This window comes from Bos taurus, chromosome 1, assembly GCF_002263795.3.
Source record: "Bos taurus isolate L1 Dominette 01449 registration number 42190680 breed Hereford chromosome 1, ARS-UCD2.0, whole genome shotgun sequence".
Taxonomy (NCBI): Eukaryota; Metazoa; Chordata; class Mammalia; order Artiodactyla; family Bovidae; genus Bos; species Bos taurus.
The window spans coordinates 156,666,550-156,692,892 of NC_037328.1; the positions used below are offsets into that span (position 1 = coordinate 156,666,550).

The window sequence follows — 26,343 nt, forward strand, 5'->3', positions numbered from 1 at the left end:
TCTCAATCAGACATTATTTTAAACTTTCGAACAACCTATGTCAGCAAGTCTGGCCAAGTCATCTTTGAAGCGAGATCCATCTGCATCCACTACGTCACCACCTGGTTCATCATTGACCTAATCGCTGCCCTGCCGTTTGACCTCCTGTATGCCTTCAACGTCACAGTGGTGAGTCCTTGTAAACACGCTGGGTGGAGCAAAGCTCTAAATGATAAAATGACCAGCAGAAATCAAGCATTCTCTTGAATTTTTATTGATATCTGTTAACTTCTCTTTATTCATCTAAAGCATTTGTTTTTATGATTTCTTACAGGAAAGAAAGTATGCCCACTTGTAATCATAGCTACTTTTACTATTTAATAACTGACGCTCTTGAAAGCATTCAGTGCTCCCTGCTAACTCAGTGCTCCCGGCTAACTCAGTGCTCCCTGCTAACTCAGTGCTCCTGCTAACTCAGTGCTCCCGGCTAACTCAGTGCTCCCTGCTAACTCAGTGCTCCCGCTAACTCAGTGCTCCCTGCTAACTCAGTGCTCCTGCTAACTCAGTGCTCCCTGCTAACTCAGTGCTCCCTGCTAACTCAGTGCTCCTGCTAACTCAGTGCTCCCTGCTAACTCAGTGCTCCCTGCTAACTCAGTGCTCCTGCTAATTCAGTGCTCCCTGCTAACTCAGTGCTCCTGCTAACTCAGTGCTCCCTGCTAAACAGACTTTCAGGAAGGAATATTAGCATTTTTGGACCAGTCATGCAATTTGCTGCTCGAGTAACCAATTTAGCAGGCAAAACTTTACCAAGCATCTGTGCAAATTAAACACTGACAAGCCTTCCCAAAGGAAATTATATTCTCTATCAAGAATTTAAAAACAGTTTTCAATATTAAACAAAGTGATCAATATTTCAAGTACAGTCATTACTTACTTCATAATGAAGACTGAACGGTACTCCTGACTATTTAGTACAAATCTGTGCATTTGTTAATTGCCTGCATAATAGTATTTTTCTTTTCTTTTTCTTTCCATATATATATATTTTTTTTAAGTTGGGAAGTTGAGAGTGTCAACATTGCTAAGAGGTTTATAACTCAACTGAAAGGAAAGCTCTGGGGGAAATCTAGTATATAATATCAATCAGTGTTAAACTAAATTGCTATCTGAACTTTTTAAAGTGCTTTTCAAGACTGAATTTGACTAGATAAGTATACTGTAATGAAAGTATAATGACTTAAAACAAGGCTTCTGCAAGACTGCCAAAAAAATCCCAAAGAAATATATAATGCATAAAATGATAAGAAAATTTTTCCAAATTATCCTGGAGAATTGTTAAATAAGTGGTGTCTCATAGACTTTGCTGTAAATCAACTTGCTACTTTGCTTCTAAATACTACTAATAATTTATATATTCCATTTTTCTTTGGGTACTGAAAAAATAACATAAACTTAAAAATATATATTATATAATATAAAGTATTGAATATATATAATATAAAATACATAAGATGCTTAGATATGATTAAAAGTTTCATTGCCTAAAATTAACGTGGGTAAAGAATTTAAGAAGTCTAATTCTCATAATTTGATGAATTTTAAATGCTTGTACACTTTTGCTGTGCTTTTGCTATCTTTTTTCATTTTCACTTGTGAAATAGAGAGCATGAATTCTTTATAAAGGTGAAGTTATAGATCAAATCTATGTCAGAAAGTAAGAAAAGAAGGAAGGACTCTCTCTTATCAGTGATATTTTTTTCTGCTTTTCAGAGGGCTGAGCATATAATCATTTAACAAACTGGCTTATAAGTTTGTTATTCCTCCCAATAAATTAGTCAGTATCAAATATTCTATTTGAATAGAAAAGCTTGTTTAAAATATTATATTTATTTCCCAGGAGAGCATAAGTTACGGGAAAGTCTGTAAGTTACACTTCTGTTACACGACACAGACTTAACGGAACAAAAGCAGGAACAAACAGGTAAACAAAAGTGCTGATTTTCCAGACGGAAAACGCGTCCAGTCAGTGCGTCTCCACAGGTGACAGCCATCAAAAACGCATGACAGATTTTAGTTTCGGCTGTGTCCACACTTGCTGAAGGCAAACGTTTTATGCACAGCTTACATATTCATTCATTAAAACTCACTATGTATAAGTCACCACGAGAGGCACGACAGATAAAATTATGAACGAGTCATAGAAAGTATGATAGAGTGAAGAAGGCAAATGTATGAATTCAAGTTTTGTCGCTTACCCTCTGAGTGACTTCCTGGGGGAGTTAATGTCAAAATAGGCCCCAAACCATAAAAATTCCTGCAGGGTTTCTGAGAAGCCTTAAAAAGGCAATATTTCTGTAAAATACCTTGCCAAGTGTCTCACACCTAGAAAGACCTCAGCACATGTTAATGAGTTTTTTGCTTTCTTTAAGTTGATAGCCAGGCGATGGCTATGTCCAGCTGGTAACAGGAAACTTCTAATTCACAGGAGTTTTCAATGAAGGCGTTCCTCATCATCTTGTAGCTATCTACAAGGTGCTGGTAATTCTCATCAGTGACAAATTTACAGCAGCCGCCCAAGAATGAGAGGAATCCTTTCTCTTTTTCAGATTATATATTTCCATCTAAATCAAATATGCCTCTTTCTTGCACCATTCATCAAGAGCCCAGATTCATGTTTTACAGCAGGAAGTTGACTCCAATAGGAATACATATAATTTTCTTAAACTGCCAGCAAAATCCCTGGGGCTGCCTCTTCCTGGGCTCCCAGGCTCATATCTCTTTTCATGTCATTTTGCAAATGGCTGTTGCTCTTGTGGAAGGGCAGCTCCACATTCATCCCTCAAACATCCCTTTTCAGAGAAAATGGGGAGCTTGCGTGCATCCATACTCTGTGTTCAAGATGGTGTGTTCGTCTGCTCAGGCAGCTGTAGCAAAATAACATAAACTGCCCAGCTTCAACAACGGGAATTTATTTCTTGCAGCCCTGACAGCTGGGAAGTCTCAGATCAAGGTGTTCGCCAGTTTGGTTCTTGGTGAGAGCTCCTTCAGGCTTGTAGAAGGCTGTGTCCTCCTGTGGCCCCCAGACAGGGAGCAGAGGGAAGGAGACTGGAGGGGGTGGGGAGCAAGAGAGAGGGGGCCCTGGTCCCTTCCTACAGAGACGTTAATCCCATCTTGAGGACCCCACCGTCATGACCTCGTGCAAACCTAACAAACCTCATGTAAACCTCCCAAAGACCCCATCTCTAAATACTGTCACACTGAGGCTTAGGGTTTCAGGATATGAAATTTGCAGGGACACAGTTCAGTCCACAGTAGATGGTTATCCCCCATCTGAGACTTCTGCTCCAGCTTTCACTTTATGTACAAAATTGTCATCTATCTATCAGATTCACCTACCTGTTAAATAACCTCATGCCTAGTAATTCCTCTAAGCCGCAAAGCAGAGACTGCATCTGGCTTATAATCAGCTGGAGAACAGAGAGACGAGAAGTGGGTGGAAGGAGAAGAAAGTAAACTCAACCTAGAAAGCTGACAAAATGGGATAAAAGACCACAGCCACCTGGCGAGTTCCTCTATTACATGACCTTAGGACTTTTTTTTTTTTAAGCTGTACCTCATTGCTTGTGGGATCTTAAATTCCCTGCCCAGTGGTAGAACCCGGGCCCCCTACAGTGGAGAAGTGGAATCTTAAACCACTGGATCTCCCGGGAATTTCCATCCTTCCGATGTTTTTATATTCCAATATAGAATAATTCACAAGATCACAACTGAACTCACTTTTATTGATTACCTATTGTTACAGTAAGCCTGGGGTGTTTTGTATCTTCACATAACCACTTATCCATTCATTCATTTAACAGAAATGTGTCAGGCACTTTTCTAAGTACAGTTTTTCTTGGAGATATGGGAAGATGGCTGGAAGAGGAAGAAATTGGAAATCAATCGAGTCCAAATAATTACAAAGGCAAAGTCTCCAAAGTTGCTGGCCTTGTTTATGATTCTGCCTATAAAGGAAAATTATTCTCAGGTGTAATCATACCAACCACCTGCTTGCCCTTTATGGTTCACCCCTCAAATTAGAATAGATCAAGGAATTCATCAAACTCTGTTTGCATATGAGTTAATATATTATCTGACTTCTCCTTTCTCTCGGAAGGTGTGAGAAGAGTGTAAGTTAGTAACAGCATTGGGTCAAGACACTGGCCTTTCTGGTGGACTCCAGGGTGGGCATTTTTCAGTTGAGCCCTAAAGTAAGGAAAATAACCCCTTAACTATAAGATTTTTTTTTTTTTTTTTTAGTTCATACGAAGGCAGAATCTAGGAGATTTTTCCAAAATGTTGTTCCGTTTGCTTTTGGTTCCCTGGGCATGTTAGTTTAGCAGAGAGCTCAGAATGCCTGTGCTTCGGGCAAACGTTTTCTCTATTAGGAACGTTATAAAGAAGAGAGCAAACACGTGAGGCAGGCAGCGCTGCTGATATTTGTGAGAGGATCTTACTCAGGTCTTTAGGTCTCGTTATTTAAAAACGAGAAACCCAAGTTACCGCGTTACCACTCCAGTGATTGACTTCAGTCTGCACCGTTTTCTGGTGAAGCGGCTCCCTTCCATGAGGAGGGGAAGCGGAATGAGAGGAGCTTCAGTCCGAGTCCCATCCCGAGTTTCAGCTCTGTATCAGAATTCTAGAAAGTTACGTTCAGTCCCATAAGTAGGGGGGAAGGATGGGCCTTAAGGAAGCTAAGCACTCACTCAGAGACATCAAATGGCCCTCCCAGTCTTTATCTTACCAGCTTCCGGTACCATATGTCAAGAAAAGACAGAACCGGTGCCAGCGGAGCGCTCGGCGCTGCGTGCGCGGCCCCTGCGCCCCCCGCGCGGCCGCCGGCTGAGCGCTGTCGCCCTTCCAGGTCTCCCTGGTGCACCTCCTGAAGACCGTCCGGCTGCTGCGCCTCCTGCGCCTGCTGCAGAAGCTGGACCGCTACTCGCAGCACAGCACGATCGTCCTGACCCTGCTCATGTCCATGTTTGCCCTGCTGGCGCACTGGATGGCGTGCATCTGGTACGTCATTGGAAAAATGGAGAGGGAAGACAACAGCCTTCTGAAGTGGGAAGTGGGTAAGGCCTTGCTTTTGTCACGTTTTCCATTTTTAAGTGAAAAGGAAGCCTGTCTAGAATTTGTGGAAGGTGAAAGATAAGCCTATAAATATTGACATGTGTATTCTGACTGTGAGTTAGTCTCATTTTGGGGAGATGTGTGGAGAGGGACCATGATACAAGTGATCGCTTTTGAGTGAGTTTTCTGAACAGCCTTGCGTTTTTCTCAAAGAACAATGGGTTAAGGTCTCAATGGTGAACTTTTAAAAATGACCAGCATGTGCATAGAAATGTTTAGATCTGAAGTCAGGCGTGATATTATCTTGAAAAATCTGGTGGAGGGCTAGTAACAGTAAACCTGGCCAGTAACTACAATATTTTTAAATCATAAGAAAATGATCATTTGTATCTGAAATGGCAAGTTAATAATAGAAAAATTTTACTATTTTCTCCTTTTTTTAAAAAAGAGAAAGAACACTATCATACTGTCCATATTTAGTATACTTTGAGAACTTGCAATGATAAAGAAGACGGGATATTTACAAATATAATTTGTAAAATTTTATGTCCCCATAATCCATGGGAATTTAAGGGAGTTGTTCCAAGTGTTACATAATTCTGCATAAATGAATCTGAAATGTTCTGCACATGTGCATATTTTTAAACTTATATCAACCACAAGGACTTTATAGAAAATGAAAATTCGGAAGGCTATAACCCTCTATTTTAAAATATCTGTGTCCTTCTCACAGTCTTTCTTTTTAGAGAATTGTCACAGTACCTTATGTAGGGTATTTTTTCTTCCTAATCTGACATTTAATCAGAGAATCTGTTCCTTGGCTAGCTAGAAAATCCTTCATTTATCTTCTCCAAAAATCAATCTTGGACTTTTGAAAGAAGCTCAGATCTTTGCACAGAGATAAAGCTGCAAGAGATTCCCAAGGAAAAAAAAAAGCTCTAAGTTCTTGTATGAGCACTTAGTGGCAGAGAGCATTTAGACTATCCCTGAGTGGACTCTCATAAGTGCCAGTCTTCACCACAGGGCATATGCAAAGCCTTCAGAGGGCATCTTTGGAGAATGAGCTGGAGAACTTAAGAGAGCAGGTTCAAGGGAGTGAATCTCCTGTCTGCTGCTGCTGCTGCTAAGTCACTTCAGTCGTGTCCAACTCTGTGCGACCCCATAGACAGCAGCCCACCAGGCTCTGTCCATGGGATTCTCTAGGCAAGAACACTGGAGTGGGTTGCCATTTCCTTCTGCACTGAATCTCCTGTCTAGGTTCTTAAAAATGTTCCTACACGTCTCAGTTTTGTCCTGGAGCTACACAAAGAAACTGATGCATCCAATAATTTTCATCTCAGAATCATGTTCTTATGTTCCTTATCACAACATTGTTCTATACTTTACTGTAGACATCCATTCTCAGAAATGAAGTAAAAAAGAGCAATAAAGTCATACAATGGAGGCTAAAAATTCTACATAAAGAGAATATGAGCTGGAAGAGAGAGAGGGAGAAAAAGAGGGGGACAGAGAGATGGCGAAAGAAGATTTGACTAAAAGGATCAAAGTCTGGGTTGTACTTGGATTAAAACGTTTCCTGTCCTTCAATATTGTTTCCTTCTTTATAAGTTTGTCCAGAATGCTTCTTCATCACAGACTCTAGCGTGGTCCTAATGTTGTCCAGTGAATTACAGCACTAAATCTCTGCCTTTGTTGTGAATCCATATTAATTCTGATTTGTGATCAGTTACCTGATTGCCTTTTGGACCTGACCTAATTTCCCTCACCTATGCACTCATATTAATTCGCAAGGTTAGTCTAGTCTGAGAGTCTCCAGACAAGGAAATTCAGCTTATGCACACTCTCAAATTCAGCTGTAGGAGGAAAACTTTGTGTTTCATTTCCAATATACCAGTCCTGCTGCAGACTGACTAATCAGCTTAATGTTTTTCTTCCAACAAATATGCAGAAATATTTATTTTCCAAGAAAAAAGGAGCCACCCCCTTGAACTGCTTCTGCATTGCCCCCTACCACACCTACTCTTGGTCAGGGTATTATGGCTCAGTGTCATGATGGGGCCTTATAAGCTGAAAGTCAGTTCATAAAGAGAGTGTTGGCAAAATGCAGCGATGGGAAAACCCTGGGCTGAGGGCAGTGGGTCTCTCCTTTCATCACGACTCCAGCATCCATCAACCGCGAGCTTTGTCGTGATTTTGTTCACCTGCCTGGGCCTGTTTCTTCATCTATAACATGAGAAAACACGCTAATAACTTGAAAGGCTATTTCAGGTTCCACGATTTATGACTTTAATGGAAGAACAAATTCAGTTTTGTGTACTTAATATATCTATTTCCTATTATAGTTCAGCGCCCATATTAACCCCAGAAGCAACCATCCAATGTCAACAACTTTGAGGGATGTGTCAGGAAGGGCGACTTCTGATGACAGCAGGTCAAGGAAATGATACGTTTCTCTAAGTTACGATTTAAAAAATAACAGAGCATTTATCTGTAGAGAATTAGATTTCCCGTCCAAACACCTCTTGAGATGTGGTCAGGAAGGTAGTATGTTAATTATGTCTGTCAATATTGGGTTTTATAAGCTTGGCTACAAGGACTTTCCCTTCTCCTAAAATTACTTGGATCGTTTGTTCCTTTGGAACATTTTCCAGCTGAGATTTGGACACAAATTAAATAATTATGACCTCTCCTACCTAATTTTATAATGAAGCAGCTGAGAGTCTAGGCTAATGTAGTTTTTACTGTGTAATTTGTCCACTAATAATATGCTTTACCTTTTCTGATCCAATTACCATGAATCAGAAAATTCAACACACACATAAAACTTGATTAGAGAACACATTGTTCTTTATGTTTTGACTAATATCAGATGTAGAGAACAGATTCATCTTCCCAAGGAAGAAAATGGAACTTCCTTTCTCATCACTGTTAATTTCCTTGAAATAATTTTTTCCCTTTTGTCCTTGACAGGCATGCTTCCTGAAAGAGTTCCAATATTTTGCATCAGACCAAACCGAAGCTAACCTTTAAAAAACATTTTATAATGTCCCTTCTTTATAGTATATCTGTTTTTGTAAGGAAGAATTAATACTCCTAAGCTCAGTTCTATCAGAGGCAAGTTATAAGCTGATTTGCCTGGTGTTCTGTGTTACTTCATATTTTTATGTGTTCCTATACCATATTTTAAGGAATTTGAGATTTGGCTTATTGTTTAGTGAAATTTTAGGCTGGTGAAAAGTTGTTGTTGAACTAAAAGACACTGGGATTCTTGGCCCCTGGAGGAGAAGAAATCAATCCGGGGCCAGAGACGAGGCTTGATCGCTCAGAGCTTTTGTGTAATAAAGTTTTATTAAAGTATAAAGGAGATAGAGAAAGCTTCTGACATAGACATCAGAAGGGGGCAGAAAGAGTACCCCCTGCTAGTCTTCAGCTGGATGTTATATAGTCACTAGCAGTCTGTTAATGAAAGAAAGGAATGTCTTAAAACTCAGAATGGCACCAGACCCCTCACCCATAAGATGCATTTGGGGATAATCTTGGCACCAAATGGTTCATCCTGTGCCATAAAATGATTAACTTGAATCTTGTAGAAGGGAAGATTACCATACAAATAATTTCATTAACATAGATTAGGGGAACAATATCTGAGTATAACATCCGGGTTTGTCAAGTAGATTCTGAGCCATTAGGTGGCTGACTTGAAGACAGAGTCTGGGGTAAATGCATACTACATTAGCACCAGTTCAGTTCAGTTCAGTCGCTCAGTCGTGTCCGACTCTTTGCAACCCCATGAATTGCAGCACGCCAGGCCTCCCTGTCCATCACCAACTCCCGGAGTTCACTCAGACTCACGTCCATCAAGTCAGTGATGCCATCCAGCCATCTCATCCTCTGTCGTTCCCTTCTCCTCCTGCCCCCAATCCCTCCCAGCATCAGAGTCTTTTCCAATGAGTCAACTCTTCACATGACGTGGCCAAAGTATTGGAGTTTCAGCTTTAGCATCATTCCTACCAAAGAACACCCAGGACTGATCTCCATTAGAAAGGACTGGTTGGATCTCCTTGCAATCCAAGGGACTCTGAAGAGTCTTCTCCAATACCACAGTTCAAAAGCATCAATTCTTTGATGCTCAGCCTTCTTCACAGTCCAACTCTCACATCCATACATGACCACAGGAAAAACCATAGCCTTAACTAGATGGACCTTTGTTGGCAAAGTAATGTCTCTGCTTTTGAATATGCTATCTAGGTTATCTAGGTTGGTCATAACTTTTCTTCCAAGGAGTAAGCATCTTTTAATTTCATGGCTGCAGTCACCATCTGCAGTGATTTTGGAGCCCAAAAAAATAAAGTCTGACACTGCTTCCACTGTTTCCCCATCTATTTGCCATGATGTGATGGGACCAGATGCCATGATCTTCGTTTTCTGAATGTTGAGCTTTAAGCCAACTTTTTCACTCTCCTCTTTCACTTGCATCAAGAGGCTTTTGAGTTCCTCTTCACTTTCTGCCATAAGGGTGGTGTCATCTGCATATCTGAGGTTATTGATATTTCTCCCGGCAATCTTGATTCCAGCTTGTGCTTCTTCCAGCCCAGTGTTTCTCATGATGTACTCTGCATATAAGTTAAATAAGCAGGGTGACAGTATGCAGCCTTGAGGTACTCCTTTTCCTATTTGGAACCAGTCTGTTGTTCCATGTCCAGTTCTAACTGTTGCTTCCTGATCTGCATATCAGTTTCTCAGGAGGCAGGTCAGGTGGTCTGGTATTCCCATCTCTTTCAGAATTTTCCACAGTTTATTGTGATCCACACAGTCAAAGGCTTTGGCATAGTCAATAAAGCAGAAATAGATTCTTTTCTGGAACTCTCTAGCTTTTTCCATGATCCAGTGGATGTTGGCAATTTGGTCTCTGGTTCCTCTGCCTTTTCTCAAACCAGCTTGAACATCTGGAAGTTCATGGTTCATGTATTACTGAAGCCTGGCTTAGAGAATTTTGAGCATTACTTTACTAGAGTGTGAGATGAGTGCAATTGTGTGGTAATTTGAACATTCTTTGAGATCGTCTTTCTTTGGGATTGGAATGAAAACTGCCCTTTTCCAGTCCTGTGGCCACTGTTGAGTTTTCCAAATTTGCTGGCATATTGAGTGCAGCACTTTCACAGCATCATCTTCCAGGATTTGAAATAGCTCAACTGGAATTCCATCACCTCCACTAGCTTTGTTTGTAGTGATGCTTTCTAAGGCCCACTTGACTTCACATTCCAGGATGTCTGGCTCCAGGTCAGTGGACAAACATTTCCATAAGAAAAATGCATTTGTTATCTAAAGGTTTAAGAATAGTTAACTTCAGGTGAAACCAGGTGTCATTATGGCAACACAGTATTTTAAGAGAAACCTCCTTTTAAATTTATATAGAGAAGGAAAAAATATCCCTAGTTTGTTTCCTCTTGCCGCTTAAGAGAGATAAAAATGTCTGACACTTGCAGCCTATTTCCTCCGTTTGGAGACCCCTGGCCTTCCTGCCTGTTACCCTCTCACTGAGAAGGACCGTAGTCCAGCTCTTCGACTTTATGGTGAGAAATCCAGCTCCATGTTCACAAACTCTTTCATGGAAGGGGCTTTTGTCAACTGTGCCCACCCCTGCTTCCTTACTGTGGTGTACGATTCCTGGTGTATGGAAATGTGTAAAAAGAGTTTTTGAACGAATCAACATTCACAGTCATTTCATTACTAAGTGACAATCAGGAGACAAGAGCCTGGCCCCCTCACTCCTTGTGTTACTGTTTAGTCACCAGGGTGTCCGACTCTTCGAGACCCTAGGGACTGCAGCCAGCCAGGCTCCCCGTCCTTGGGATTCTGGAATACTGAATAGTCCAAGAATACTGGAGGGCCTGACCCAGGAATAGAACCCGTGTCTCTTATGTCTCCTGCATTGACAGGCAGGTTCTTTACCGCGAGTGCCACCTGGGAAGCCCGTATAACTGATTCACTTAGGAACTAATGCAACATTAGAAATCAACAATACTCCAATAAAAAGTTAATTTAAAGAATGGAATCCAGGGAAGACGTGACATTTCTGTATTAGTGATGATTCTTGATTGCAAGCAGAGATAGAAAAGGAATTCGTTAGTAGGACATGCAGACTCAGAAACAGAAAGATGGAGAATAAGACTTGGGAGAAGAATATGAGCCAAGGCAGCCCCAGATGCCCCAGTGCAGGAGGCTCGGCTGCTGACATTTTGCAAAGATGGCCCGGATGTGTGCCTGCCTTTGTAGGTGCCATGAGCAAGAGTCCTGACCTTCTGTTCATCTGGGATTCAGAGTCCCTGAAAGCAGAATCTGATTGGCCAAGCTTCTATCAGATGCTTAGCCACGCACTGCCAGGCGAGGGGGGACCCCCACCAGCGACCTTACACTTTCGTGGTTAGAAGTGGGGCCCTCTGTCTCTCTATTACTATACACAGTGGAGAGGACCGCCTTCTCATAGGATTTTAGACAGCCCCCACTCAAAAAAAAAAAAAAAAGTCTTATACAATAACATCTTTACCTAATGCTCAAAAACACACTGTAACATTTATAAAAGCATTCAGTAAAATGCGTCTGTAAATGATCATACCCTTCTCATACATCATAGGTCAGATGGAATTAGCTGAAAGCTGGGCGTGTGACAGTCCTCGCTGCATCCTCCTCCCTGTGTCAGTCTGTGCTGCTGTCCTAACAGTGGTACTTAGCAGGCTTTGCTTCCTCAGCGAGGCCGCACCATAGTCTATAGCTCTCTTTTGTAGCCACAATGCTACCTTGCGTTGTTTCGAAGTTATCTCTGTTTCTAAGGCTGTGACACACTGAACTTTAAATGATCTGCTTCAACGTTAGAGATGAGAGTATATTGTAATAGAGGGAAGCTTTTTTTTTTTAATCTTGTTAATCTTTTAATCCTTTGGCAGGAGTACTCTCATCCATTGGAGATGTCTAAACCTGTATCTGTATCACTGAAAAAAAAAAAAAGCCCAAAATCTAGAATGGGAAGAAAAGGATTAAGTAAGATGCCATTTTCAAATTCTCATTGACAATTTTAATCCTAAATCTCCTGATCCTCATTGGATAAAACATCATAAAAAGCTGATTGATTTGAAAGACTCTCTAGTTATTAAGGCTTAGCCTTTACAAGCCTCATATAATGGGGGGGAAATGACCAGGCTTATGATATTGTGAGCTGATTATTTCAATCACTGTATCAAATTTCCCCCAAGAAAGCAGAATTGACTAGCACTCTACATTTTCAGGTTCTGTGTAAAGGATTACAAAAACATTTTTAGATAACCTTGATCTGTAGATTCTCATTCTTGGGAATATATGAAATTAAGAAAGGGGAGAAAAAGCCTAAAATGAAGTTTTCTAACCATTAAAATGGACCCTAGTGATAGATCCCTGGACTTAATTTTTTTTTTTTTTTGAAGTTTTGTCTTGAACTTTATACTGAAATCATGTGAGGATTGTATTAAAAAAAAAAACTCTAATTCTAGAAATTTTGAGGTGGAGCCCAAGATCCAGCATTTTTAACCATCTCCCCAGTGAGTGGGACCCCACATCACACTTTGAGTAGCAAAGTTTTAAAAAGCCTTCTGACATTTTGTGAATTTCATACTCCCAGTTATAAAGTCCTAAACCAACACCAATTGAATTCTTCTGATTTTTTCATTTCTCTATGCTTTTCCAATCCCCATCACATCTGCAAACTAGTTCATACATGAACAAGAAATAAATTTAATGAGTAGAAAAATAAGTTGGAAATTGATTCTTTCTTTACATTTTTCAGAAACGATTTATATTAGATTAATATTTAACTTACATTTATTAAGTACCACCTACAACACACACAGTGCAGTGCCTGACTGTGTGCATTATCTCATCTGATCTTTATTAAAATCCCACATGGCAGACATTTTCAACCCCATTTTACAAAAACACAGAAACAAAGCCCTAAAGCTTGAAAATTTTGAAATTTCCTGGAAATTTATTTTTAAACTATGAAATATTTTTAACACAAAAAGTTTAGAATAAATATAATGGTCCCTTTCTAAAACTTACATCTTTTTTAACATTTTGCTTTAACATATTTATTTTGTTTCTATTTTTAAAATCAATGCAATATTACAGATAAAACCAGAAGCCCGGCACTTCCCTGGTGGTCAGGTGGCTAAGACTCTGCACTCCCAATTCAGGGGACCCAGGTTGGATCCCTGGTCAGGGAATTATTAGGTCTCACTTAATGCAACTAAAGGGCTTCCTTGGTGGCTCAGATGGTAAAGCATCTGACTGCAATGCAGGAGACCCGGAGTTCGATCCCTGGGTTGGGAAGATCCCCTGAAGAAGGAAATGGCAACCCACTCCAGTATTCTTGCCTGGAAAATCCCATGGACAGAGGACCCTGGTAGGCTGCAGCTCATGGGGTCGCAAAGAGTCGGACACACCTGAGCGACTTCACAAAGCAACTGAAGATCCTGTGTGCTGCGACTAAGACTGAGCGTAGCCAAATAAGTAAAATAAACATTAAAGCCAGAGCCCCACAGTCCTTCGGTTCTGCCTTGCTCCTTCTATCTTTCCTCCTTTCTATTCAAGTCGGTGCATACGATTTTCTCAGATGCTGTTGCTGCAACGCACATAGATTAGTAAGGCAATATATGATATTGTCTCAGATGCTGTTGCTACAACGCACATAGATTAGTAAGGCAATATATGATATCGTCTTCCCTCATTATTGTTGTTCAGTCACTAAGTCATGTCCAACTCTCGTGACCCCATGTAGCCCACCAGGCTCCTCTGTCGGAATTTCCCAGGCAAGAGCACTGGAGTGGGTCGCCATTTTCTTCTCCAGCTTTCCCTCATTATCTTCCATATAAATCATCACACATATAAGAAGTAGTAGTAATAACAAGGATAATGATAATAGCAACAACAACCATTCACGAGGCTTTCTCAGTGCCAGGCATTAAGGCATCTTGTAGGAATTATTCATTTAATCTTGCCATAATTTTATGATACCAATACTGTTACCATCTTTATTTACAGATGAGAAATCCAAGGCACGTGGACTGTATGGCTTGCCCCAGATACACAGATAATACACACAGGAGCTGGGATTTCTCTCTTTTTGTATCTCTTTACATTCTCATTGAACTCATTTTTTCTTAAGATCAGTCCATCACAGTTATACATCTTACATGTTTATTTTTAACTGTTTAATAGAATTCTGTTGTACAATGAGCCAACTTTCTCATCCTTTTGATCCATGCTTTCTCACTCTTTCTTATCCATTCCCTTACTGGGTGGATTCGCACCTCTCACTGTGACAGATAGTGGGCAATGAGCAATCAGATACAAGTTTCTCTGTGTTCATATGCGAGAATTTCCCTGGGTCAAAGGCATGTGCATCTATAGAATTAGCACAAATTGTGAATTCTTCTGTGAAGCAGTTGTATTAATTAATTATTCAGTTGGTCATATTGTCCACAGAGCTTCATCAACAGTTGGTACCAATGTGTTTGAAACTTGTGAAAATCTTGGAGGGTGTTGGGGAGTAGAGGGTATAAAAAGTGTCTAATTCTTATTTAAATTTTCATTTCCTGAGTAAGTAAGGTAGAACAAGGCAGAACATATATATATATATATATTTTGCTGGAGAGGGTCATTCTAATTTCCTTTTTGGTAAATTAGACCCTCAATTTCATTAATTTGAAACTTCTCTTCTTTCCTAAATAATGTATTTAACACTATACACTTCTAAGTGTTGAAGTCTCAAAAGTTGTTACTCAAATTATATGAAATTTCTGAAGTTAAAACTTTGCTACAGATTTCTAATTACATTTATTTGTTATCACAGAGTTTGATCTCTGTGATACTGATTCTTCAGTGTCTGTTGAAGCTTAATTGAATATGTTCTTTATGTGTCAGGATATTATTATGTACATACAATTTTTTAAAATAATTTTTAGTTCAAGATTTTATATATGTCCTTTATATCAAGCTTCTGAATTTAATTATACATATGGTACAGATCCTTATTAACTATTTTCTGACCAACTATATATAGAAATTTTATTTGGTGCTTTTTCAGATCTCTGTTGATTTTCCATAATTTTTTGGTCCCATTTTTATAATTCCAGTTTCTTATTTTTGTCCATTAGGTCAAGCTTCTGAATTGAATTTAAATATTATAAAAGGCATGCTATCTTATTGTATTGCCTCAGTTTTACTTTATTAACTGAAGTTCATCATGTGCTAATTTTCTATTCATCTAACTCTTGCAAAAGGTGAACTATTTCCTCATGGATTTTGTAATTTTTTAAAAAAAAGTTTATTGTGAATTCATCTTTAATAGAGCTTCTTTCTTGTAGGATCCTGTACAGATTGAATGTCAGTCACTCAGCTGTGTCCAACTCTTTGTGACCCCATGCAGATTGAGTGTCAGTCACTTGCTCGTGTCTGACTCTGTGTGACCCCATAGATTGTAGCCCACCAGGCTCCTCTGCCCATGGGATTCTCCAGGCAAGAATACTAAAGTGGTTTGCCATTTCCTTCTCTAGGGGATCTTCCCGACCAGGGGTTTGAACCTATCTCCCGCATTGTAGGCAGATCCTTTACCATCTGAGCCACCCAGGAAGCCCTGTGCAGACCGAGCTGTGAGAATATTCAGAATTCTGGTTGCTGTTTGTATGCTTGCTTCTGCCGAGAGCAGTAGGATTTACCCTTGCCCTGGGATCAAATGTTTAAAAATTTCTTAGCTTCAGGGTTTCAGGGCTTCATGGAGAATATACATTTAGATACTAATGCATGCAAGGCACAAGTCTAAGTTTTTTAAATTCAAGCTGCTACTTGGTTTCCACACTCTGGTTTCCCTTGTGGTCTCTGTAAGCTGTGGGATGAATTACTTCCACCCTGCACCGTGTGTGTATCACACGCGAATATCCCAGCTGTGTGCCAGGTGTCGGTTCCAGTGTCGGTAGGACTTCAGTGTGCTTCCCTCTGCACTGTGAGAGAGCCATCTTGCAGCCCGGAGACCCGAGACCAGACGCTGTCAATTCTGACAAGCTGTGACCCCTGCCTTCCCAACACCATCCCCACCACAGCGTCAGCAACAGACTTGCTATTCGTCATTTTTGCATATGTACATTTTACTTCCTCTTTTGAAAGAATATGTGTATTTCCAGGTGTTTCCATCAGAAAGGCTCGCACATAAGGTAAGTTCATAATCTTGCCAGAACCACAGTCTTCATTTCTGCCCAAAAATAACATAACCTAAATTCCAATGTGATGTTTTTGTATATTACCTTTGAAATATACAAATGGTTGTAATCTAACACATAAAAGGCCAACTGAATAAGGGTTAATTACTTAAAACTTTATTCCCATTTGGAATGCCTTTATGGGGGAAAATCGTTTAAACTTAAGACCTCAAATCTGAAATTCTTCAGGCAGAATTGTTCAGTTACCAGGAAAATAAATTATGTCGCTGTCTTAAGAAGACATCATCAAATGTGTTTAAGATACAATTATTTCTTTCCAGCGAGTATATTAATCATAGCAATTCTTTTGGAATAAGTGACAGTTTAATGTTCTGCATATTATTTTCCTAAAAGACTAAAGATGTAGAAAAAATAAAGCAGAAGAAGACCTCTCTGAGATTGTTGCATTTAAATCCTACAAAGTTCTCAGTATTTACTATAAAAGAAATACTCAGACAGTAAAGAACCTGCCCATGATGCAGGAGACCTGGGTTCGATCCCTGGGTCAGAGAGATCCTCTGGAGAAGAGCATGGCAACCCACTCCAGTGATCTTGCCTGGAGAATTCCATGGCCAGAGGAGGCTGGTGGGCCACAGTTCATGGGGTTGCAAAGAGTTAGACATGACTGAGCGACTGACACAAGTATTTGTTGAGGCCTTAAGAAGTATAGTATTATGAGCTGTGAGCAAAACAAGGAATCTTAGAGCCTGCCTTCAAGAAGTGGACTTTGTTGTTAGAAATTCAAGAGGTAGACATAAAGATACGCAGAATTTTTCTTTTTTTTTTTTTTTTAATATTGGTTTGGCGTAAGTTTGTACAGGCAAAAACGTCCTTGATAGTTCAGAAAGAAGTTGAAGTGCTTCTCACTGAATCTCCCTGCAGATGGCACTTGAGCTGGGCTGCAGAAAATGAGTACTGCTTTGAGAGGCTGCGTTAGACGACATTTAGGTGGCAAGGCGGAGCTGGGCACAGTGTGAAGAAGGCGCAGAAGCAGGAAATCTCACGGTGTATTTGAGAAATGGCGAGTGGATGAGGTGACTCTGTTTAGTCTAGAAAACTCTTCCACAGACGGGGTCACAAAATAAAAAGCCTAGAGGAGAAGGGGGCCTACATTCATGGAGCAAATGGAGAAGCCGAGCACCATCTGAGGGGCCAGCCACGACGTACCTGTAGACCAGTATAGATGAGGGGTGACCCACATCTCATCTTTCTAGAGAATTTGGGACTGGGACTGGGACTTTGGGGGGTAAATCTCTCATATTTAAGCATTTCAGAACTTTAAAAATTTTTTTATTTTTTTGTCATGCCAGACACACAGTAAGTAAAAACAAAGATATGACCAAAATGATGGATTGGAGTCTTTACTGATGATGTGCAGATACAAACCCCAAGACAACAGAGGTCAGGGAAGGTGTGACCTGATTAATACAGCTTTATCATGAATTTTTCATTCCAATCCCAAAGAAAGGCAATGCCAAAGAATGCTCAAACTACCACACAATTGCACTCATCTCAAATGCTAGTAAAGTAAGGCTTAAAATTCTCCAAGCCAGGCTTCAGCAATACGTGAACCATGAACTTCCAGATGTTCAAGCTGGTTTTAGAAAAGGCAGAGGAACCAGAGACCAAGTTGCCAACATCCGCTGGATCATGGAAAAAGCAAAAGAGTTCCAGAAAAACATCTATTTCTGTTTTATTGACTATGCCAAAGCCTTTGACTGTGTGGATCACAATAAACTGTGGAACATTCTGAAACAGATGGGCATACCAGACCACCTGACCTGCCTCTTGAGAAACCTATATGCAGGTCAGGAAGCAACAGTTAGAACTGGACATGGAACAACAGACTGGTTCCAAACAGGAAAAGGAGTACCTCAAGGCTGCATACTGTCACCCTGCTTATTTAACTTATATGCAGAGTACATCATGAGAAATGCTGGACTGGAAGAAGCACAAGCTGGAATCAAGATTGCCTGGAGAAATACAATAACCTCAGATATGCATATGACACCACCCTTATGGCAGAAAGTGAAGAAGAACTAAAGAGGCTCTTGATGAAAGTGAAAGAGGAGAGTGAAAAAGTTGGCTTAAAGCTCAACATCCAGAAAACTAAGATCATGGCATCCAGTCCCATCACTTCATGGCAAATAGATGGGAAACAGTGTCAGACTTTATTTTTCTGGGCCCGAAAATCACTGCAGATGGTGACTGCAGCCATGAAATTAAAAGACGCTTACTCCTTGGAAGAAAAGTTATGGCCAATCTAGATAGCATATTCAAAAGCAGAGACATTACTTTGCCAACAGAGGTCTATCTAGTCAAGGCTATGGTTTTTCCTGTGGTCATGTATGGATGTGAGAGTTGGACTGTGAAGAAAGCTGAGCGTCAAAGAATTGATGCTTTTGAACTGTGGTGTTGGAGAAGACTCTTGAGAGTCCCTTGGACTGCAAGGAGATCCAACCAGTCCATTCTGAAGGAGATCAGTCCTGGGTGTTCTTTGGAAGGACTGATGCTAAAGCTGAAACTCCAATACTTTGGCCACCTGATGCGAAGCGTTGACTCATTGGAAAAGACTCTGATGCTGGGAGGGATTGGGGGCAGGAGGAGAAGGGGATGACAGAGGATGAGATGGCTGGATGGCATCACCGACTCAATGGACATGGGTTTGGGTGGACTCCGGGAGTTGGTGATGAACAGGCAGGCCTGGTGTGCTGCAGTTCATGGGGTCGCGTAGAATCAGACACGACTGAGCAACTGAACTGAACTGATTACAAACTCAGGACAGAGAAACACAGAAAATACTTTTATTCATGATATTTGCCAAATTTAGTCCAGCTGCACATTCTCATGAAAAGGAATACACACTCTATTTTAAAATATTTTTTAATTAAAAAAGATTTATTGAAATATAGTTGATTTACAATGTAGTCTTAGTTTCAGGTATACAGCAAAGTGATACAGTTACACACACACATGTATATTAAAGTACTTATATTCTTCTTAGATTCTTTTTCATTATAGCTCATTATAACATATGGGAATATATACAGTAGGTCATTGTTGTTTTCCTGTTTTAGATATAGTAGTGTGTATATGTTAAAATTGATCTCACAAAAGTTGAACTAATGAAAAGCTTTCGTCTCTTTATTATCTTAATTATATGGTTTCTTCTTCAGTGATTCTCTGTTTTATTGCTCACACAGTTGAGGAATACAGTTTTTTTAATTTTTATTTTATATTGTTGTATAATTGATTAAGGGCTTCCCAAGTGGTGCCGTGGTAAAGAATCCACCTACCAATGCAGGAGACGAGGGTTTGATCCCTGGGTCAGGAAGATCCTCTGAAGAAGGAAATGGCATCTCACCCCAGGATTCGTGCCTGGGAAATCCCATACACACAGAGCACATAGTTGATTAACAATGTTGTTTTAGTCTCAGATGTGCAGCAAAATGATTCAGTTATGCTTATACAGGTATGTATTCTTTTTCAAATTCTTTTCCCTTTTAGGGTCTTACAGAATACTGAGCAGAGCTCTCTGTGCTATACAGTAGGTCCTTGTTGGTTATCTGTTTTATTTTTTTTTAATTTTATTTTATTTTTTAACTTTACAGTATTGCATTGGTTTTGGCATATATCAAATATACCAGTTTGAAATGTCCATCCAAAACTCCAAATCTATCCCTCCTGACTTGGTTTGTATTAATATGAATATTTTTATAAAGGCAATTGAATTTATAAAGGATTTCCACTGGGACAATCTCCCCATTTTAGATTTTATGTTTATCCATGAACATAACTCATGGATACATGATAAGAAATAGAAGATAATTAAGCATTTTATCTAAACTAATTAAACATCTGGCATAAAAATTTAAATTCCTCTTTTCTCCCCTTTCTTTTGTGTGTATGTGCAATCATTTGCTTTGGATTTAGAGTTTCCCCAACTAGCTACAGACAGAAGAAATAATTAAGATGTTTCATAGTCTACAATCCTATGGAGACTACTGCCAAATTTCCTTGCTAACATGTCCTTAAGGCTTCCCTGGTGGCTCAGTGGTAAAGAAGCCTCCTGCCAATGCAGGAGACTGGGTTTGATCCCTGGGCCCAGAAGATCCCCTGGAGAAGCAGATGGCAACCCCCTCCAGTGTTCTTGCCTGGGACATCCCATGGACAGACGAGCCTGGCGGGCTACAGTCCATGGGGTTGCAAAAGAGTCAGACTCGACTTACCAGCTAAACAACAACGTGTTCTTTACTTAGGCATAAAGTCTTGATTTTTATTTTTTTGTTTTTGTTTTTTCCATTCTGATTCGTCAGGAAAGACAGAGACAAAACCCAATTTTAGTTTCTCAGAAACTAAAATCCAAAAACCCCATTGTAGATAGAAATGATTTAGGAAGACCTTTTTAAAAATGATGGATTTGCATCCTGGCGTATTTTTCCACACCTCCAGTCTCTACAACAAAATTAAACAGACTGACAGACATTGGATATTGGCAGATTCAGTCAGTTGAAATATAACAGACAGAAGTAAAAGCTAATGCCCACATAAGATTATATAGCTTTCAAGATCTACATCCGTCTTTTCTTCTGAAGATGTTGAAAATTGACCTTTGGCTTCGCAGTGCTCTGTGAACTTCTGTTGACTTCACACGGTCAGATGCTGGGTGCCGGTTTTTAAGAAGGTGAGTTCTAGGTTCATTTCAAAGCCTGCTCTCCCATTTATTCCATGTCAGCTTTGCTTGTGTCACTTACCTGTCTAAGGCGCGATCTCCCGTTCTCTAACATAGAGATAGGATTAGCTACTTCATCGGGTGCTTAAGGATTAAATGAGTGCTTAATGCTTAGTCACTCAGGCATGTCCAACTCTTTGCGACCTTTTGGACTATAACCCACCAGGCTTCTCTGTCCATGGGATTTTTCAAGCAAGAACACTGGAGTGGGTTTGCATTTCTTCCTCCAGGAGATCTTCCCGATGCAGGGATCAAACCCACTTCTCCTGTGTCTCTTGCACTGCAGGTGGATTCTTTACCCGCTGAGCCATCAGGGAAGCATTACTAAATCTTCAGTACATGTTAATTTTACACGTGTTAACTTTAGTGCTGCCGCTGACCAGTTGCTGCTGATGTGGCTGTCATCATTGCTATTGCCAATATGTGGTACTTTATTAAAGTTGTAACCACAGTAGCTGATTCTGTTCCCAAGAAATTATATTTACAGTAAATTTACTGTAATTTTATTTACAGTATCAAAGTCAGTGTCCAGATTGCCTGCAGTCCTTATTGAAAATCTGCTGCTGATGGTCAACAGTGATGGGCTTATTTTTAGCAATCTTTCTAGCCTGAAATGGAATTTTCTCAAGGTTGAGTTTTTTGAATGTGACCCGCAGAAGAAGGGCAGTATTGCTAATTTTATCATCTGCCCATAAAACCATGTGTTAGTGCTAGCTAATTCCATTAATTTTTTAAATATCCTGGTTTAGGTTTACAGATTGCAAAGCCATTCTGTGGCTAAATGGTGTATTTTGGGATATGTAGGCACTCTCTCTCTCTGACCCCCTTGGGAATTACCAAAAAAACCAATTCCGAAAAGTCAGTTAGCACTGCATTTGTATTAAGAGCCTGTCATAAGTGAATATACATGATTCTGGTCTTCAAATACAGTGTTTTGTAAGTTTCATGCAAAAACATTTGTTCACAGCAATGCAAATGTATCTACAGAAATCCAAAAAATAATACTATGGTGTAATAGGACTCTGAAGATCTGCATATTCTTTTTTTTTTTTTTTTTTATTCTTCCAATTTTATTTTATTTTTAAACTTTACATAATTGTATTAGTTTTGCCAAATATCAAAATGAATCCACCACAGGTATACATGTGTTCCCCATCCCGAACCCTCCTCCCTCCTCCCTCCCCATACCATCCCTCTGGGCCGTCCCAGTGCACCAGCCCCAAGCATCCAGCATCATGCATCGAACCTGGACTGGCAACTCGTTTCCTACATGATATTTTACATGTTTCATTGCCATTCTCCCAAATCTTCCCACCCTCTCCCTCTCCCACAGAGTCCATAAGACTGTTCTATACATCAGTGTCTCTTTTGCTGTCTCGTACACCGGGTTATTGTTACCATCTTTCTAAATTCCATATATATGCGTTAGTATACTGTATTTATGTTTTTCCTTCTGGCTTACTTCACTCTGCATATTCTTTTATGAATAATCTAGTGTTTTTTGTTGACAGCTGAGGGTGTGTGACTCTCTGTGACTCTCTGTCGAGTGCATGCTTGGTGAACACTGTAAGCAAGTCAATTCTGGTGGGCATTCTTTACCAATATTGTGGGCATAGTGATTGTGATGAGAGATTGATAAGGCAAAGGGGAGAGAGAGAGTGAGAAAAATAGCAATTTGTTACCACTGCCAAGTTTAAAAATAGATTTGACATCATTTAAACTAGTGAATCAAATACTTTTCATCCTTTAGAAGGGAAGGATTCCATCTTTGTGTGGCAAGCTTAATGGAACTAATTTAATAAAATTCTCTATTTTCTATGAGTCAACAGTTACATTCAAAGGTATCAATCAGAAAATTGAAAATTCTTTACTCAGCCATACATGGAATTGATTTTGATTAATGCAAGATGCTTTGATCCTACCGTTTTGAACATCCTATATTAATACTGTGAATGTTGCACACTGGCTTTCCTGATCCTTAAGGATGTTTCCGCTGTCTAATGAATACAGACATCCTCATTAGAATGTAGCAACATTTCTGACTTCTCATCTAGAGGGCTACACAAACTTGCTAAAACTTCTTCATACAAATTTAATTTTTTAATCAAACACCTTTGCAGCAGGGTTAAATAATGTTCTTCCATTTCCTTTTTCTATTGTATTGGAATTATTTTTCTTACATTCTTTTTTTTTTGCATTCAAGATTTCATTCATCAATGAAGTTTTTAAAATAACATATCAGATAGGATGAACTTTCTTTTGTGACAACATTTCTATCAAGTTCAATCTGCTCAATTTAAGTTAAATTGAGAACTACTTTTTAAAGAATATTTTCTTCAATCATTTTTTGACAAATAACAAATTTTACTCTATATAATTTTAGTTCTTGCAAATTTTATTTTTTATTTATTATTTCTACTATGTCTACTTTTCCCCCAGTCTGTGATTGCTGTATTCAGCATTCCTAAGGAATTTTTTTTTTCAATCAGGTTATTTTGTTTTGTTTTGGAAACTAACAAAATTTAACTTGCTCTGTTGTAAACATTGTCATCTGTATGTCACTTCTACTAATTATGCTCATTAACTGGATAAAATAATTAAAATTTGCCTCTGTTTCTTTGAACATGGAGCAAAGAGCTTGAGATAAACCAAATGATGGTATTTAGATGGAGAAGGAAATGGCAGCCCACTCCAGTGTTTTTGCCTGGAGAATCCCAGGGATGGGGGAGCCTGGTGGGCTGCCGTCTATGGGGTCGCACAGAGTCGGACACGACTGACGCGACTTAGCAGCAGCAGCAGCAGCAGGTGGAGACGAGGGTCAGAGGTCATTGCAAATGAAACACTGGGTCAGAATGTCCTTCAAGCCTGTGGGCGCCTCAGTGGAGTCAATCAGAAAACGAATGGTTATCTAAGTGATAACAAAGCCTTTGAGATAGTCAGTATATTCCATTCTCTGTCTACATTTATGGATCATTTTATTTGGGCATCCCAATTTCCCCATGGGCATATAACCATGATATATGGTGAAAATTGTCAACTCATCTTGCAGTTTAGAAAGTTAATTTATTTTTGAGTACTATATTTGTGAAAAAAGTGATAGACTGCAGAAGAAGTAAAAAGGAACCTACATTTTAATCAGGTAACCATATTCCAGGCACCATACCCAGATGCTTTGCAAAGTTATCTTCTTTGATTCTCACAACAAGCAGGAAGGCAGATTTATTTCCGTTTTTAACTGAAGAAGCTGGAACGTAGAGGGCTGGGTGGTTGCTGTTGCTGTTCAGGTGGCTAAGTCGTGTCCAACTCTTCGCAGCCTCACGGACTGCAGCACGCCAGGCTCCTCTGTCCTCCACCAAGTCCCGGAACTTGCTCAACTTCATGTCCATTGAGTCAGTGATAGATGCCATCCAACCATCTCATCCTCTGTCGTCCCCTTCTCATCCTGCCTTCAATCTTTCCCAGCATCAGGGTCTTTTCCGATGAGTCGGCTCTTCACATCAGGTGGCCAAAGTATTGGAGCTTCAGCTTTAGCAACAGTCCTTTCAATGAATATTCAGGGTTGATTTCCTTTAGGATGGACTGATTTGATCTCCTTGCAGTCCAAGGGACTCTCAAGACTGTTCTCCAACACCACAGTTCAAAAGCATCAATTCTTTGGCACTCAGCTTTCTTCACAGTCCAACTCTCACATCCATACATGACCACAGGAAAAACCATAGCCTTGAGTAGACGGACCTTTGTTGACAAAGTAATGTCTCTGCTTTTTAATATGTTGTCTAGGTTGGTCATAACTTTCCTTCCAAGGAGTAAGCATCTTTTAAATTTATGGCTGCAATCAGCACCTGCAGTGATGTTGGAGCCAGAAAAAATCAAGTCCGCCACTGTTTCCACTGTTTCCCCATCTATTTGCCATGAAGTTATGGGAACAGAGGCCATGATCTTAGTTTTCTGAATGTTAAGCTTTAAGCGAACTTTTTCACTCTCCTCTTTCACCTTCATCAAGAGGCTTTTTAGTTCCTCTTCACTTTCTGCCATAAGGGTGGTGTCATATGCATATCTGAGGTTATTGATATTTCTCCTGGCAATCTTGATTCCAGCTTGTGCTTCTTCCAGCCCAGCGTTTCTCATGATGTACTCTGCATAGAAGTTAAATAAGCAGGGTGACAGTATGCAGCCTTGACATACTCCTTTTCCTATTTGGAAGTAGTCTGTTGTTCCATGTCTAGTTCTAACTGTTGCTTCCTGACCTGCATATAGGTTTCTCAAGAGGCAGGTCAGGTGGTCTGGTATTCCCATCTCTTGAAGAATTTTCCACAGTTTATTGTGATCCACACAGTCAAAGGCTTTGGCACAGGGCTAGGTTACCTGAAGTCAAATAATCAAGTAGTGATGGGCTGCAGCCCAAGCCATTCTGAAAACCCAAAGCCTGTTTTAAATACATGGCAAGAGTATCTACTCTCTGGGATTTAGAAGGATGTGCTTTGTCACATAGAAAATATGTACCAAGTACATATTAGGTGCCGCACATTGAATCACAAGTCAGGCTTAGGAAGCAGGTGTGTAAGAGCCCCTAATCCCTGCTCTGACAAAGAGGCCAACCTAGTAGGAGAGGCCAACCTAGTAGGCAGATAACCAGTGTGACGAGAGTGCAGCAAGCCCCAGCAGATGATAAAGGAGCAGACGCCCAAGGGATTGATCCCTTTCAGCAATGGAAATGAAAACCTGCTTCCTTAGATTACTGAAAAGTGACAGGGGATAAAAATACTCCTAAATGAAATCACTGCAGGTGAGACAATTTGTAGTATCCTGAAAGATCCTTTAAGATATTTATAATTGCATCACTGTGATGATGATTCATAACGATTACAAATATTCATCTAGATACCAGCATAAGAGATGAATGTGATCAACTGGAAATCTTCAGGATGAGCCTCTTTGAAAACTGAAAAATGTCTTTCTTGTTTCTGCATTAATTGGACTTTGTAGGCAGAATAAATGACCCTCAGATGAATCTCAGGAGGTTTCTTCAGCAACTTATTAAAGCCTCAGTACTTTTTGCTTCCTTGTTTCTGTGAAAATTATTTCTAGAATTAAAAATGGGCATTATCTTGGTGCAGGCTTCCCAGGTGGCCCTAGTGGTTAAAAAAAAACAACCATCTGCCAGTGCATGAAACATAAGAGACATGGGTTCAATTCCTGGGTTGGGAAGTTCCCCCAAGGAGGGCATGGCAATCCACTCCA

General features: G+C 39.9%; 1 protein-coding gene across 1 annotated transcript in view; it reads left to right on the top strand.

Annotated features, from left to right (window-relative positions):
* The window catches only part of KCNH8 (potassium voltage-gated channel subfamily H member 8), a 503,960-nt gene that overhangs the window by 326,279 nt on the left and 151,338 nt on the right, over positions 1–26,343 (top strand). The window contains exons 6-7 of the mRNA XM_024997203.2: positions 11–168; positions 4,883–5,090. Of these exons, the coding sequence (XP_024852971.1) occupies positions 11–168; positions 4,883–5,090 (366 nt within the window). The remainder of the gene's footprint in view (positions 1–10; positions 169–4,882; positions 5,091–26,343) is intronic.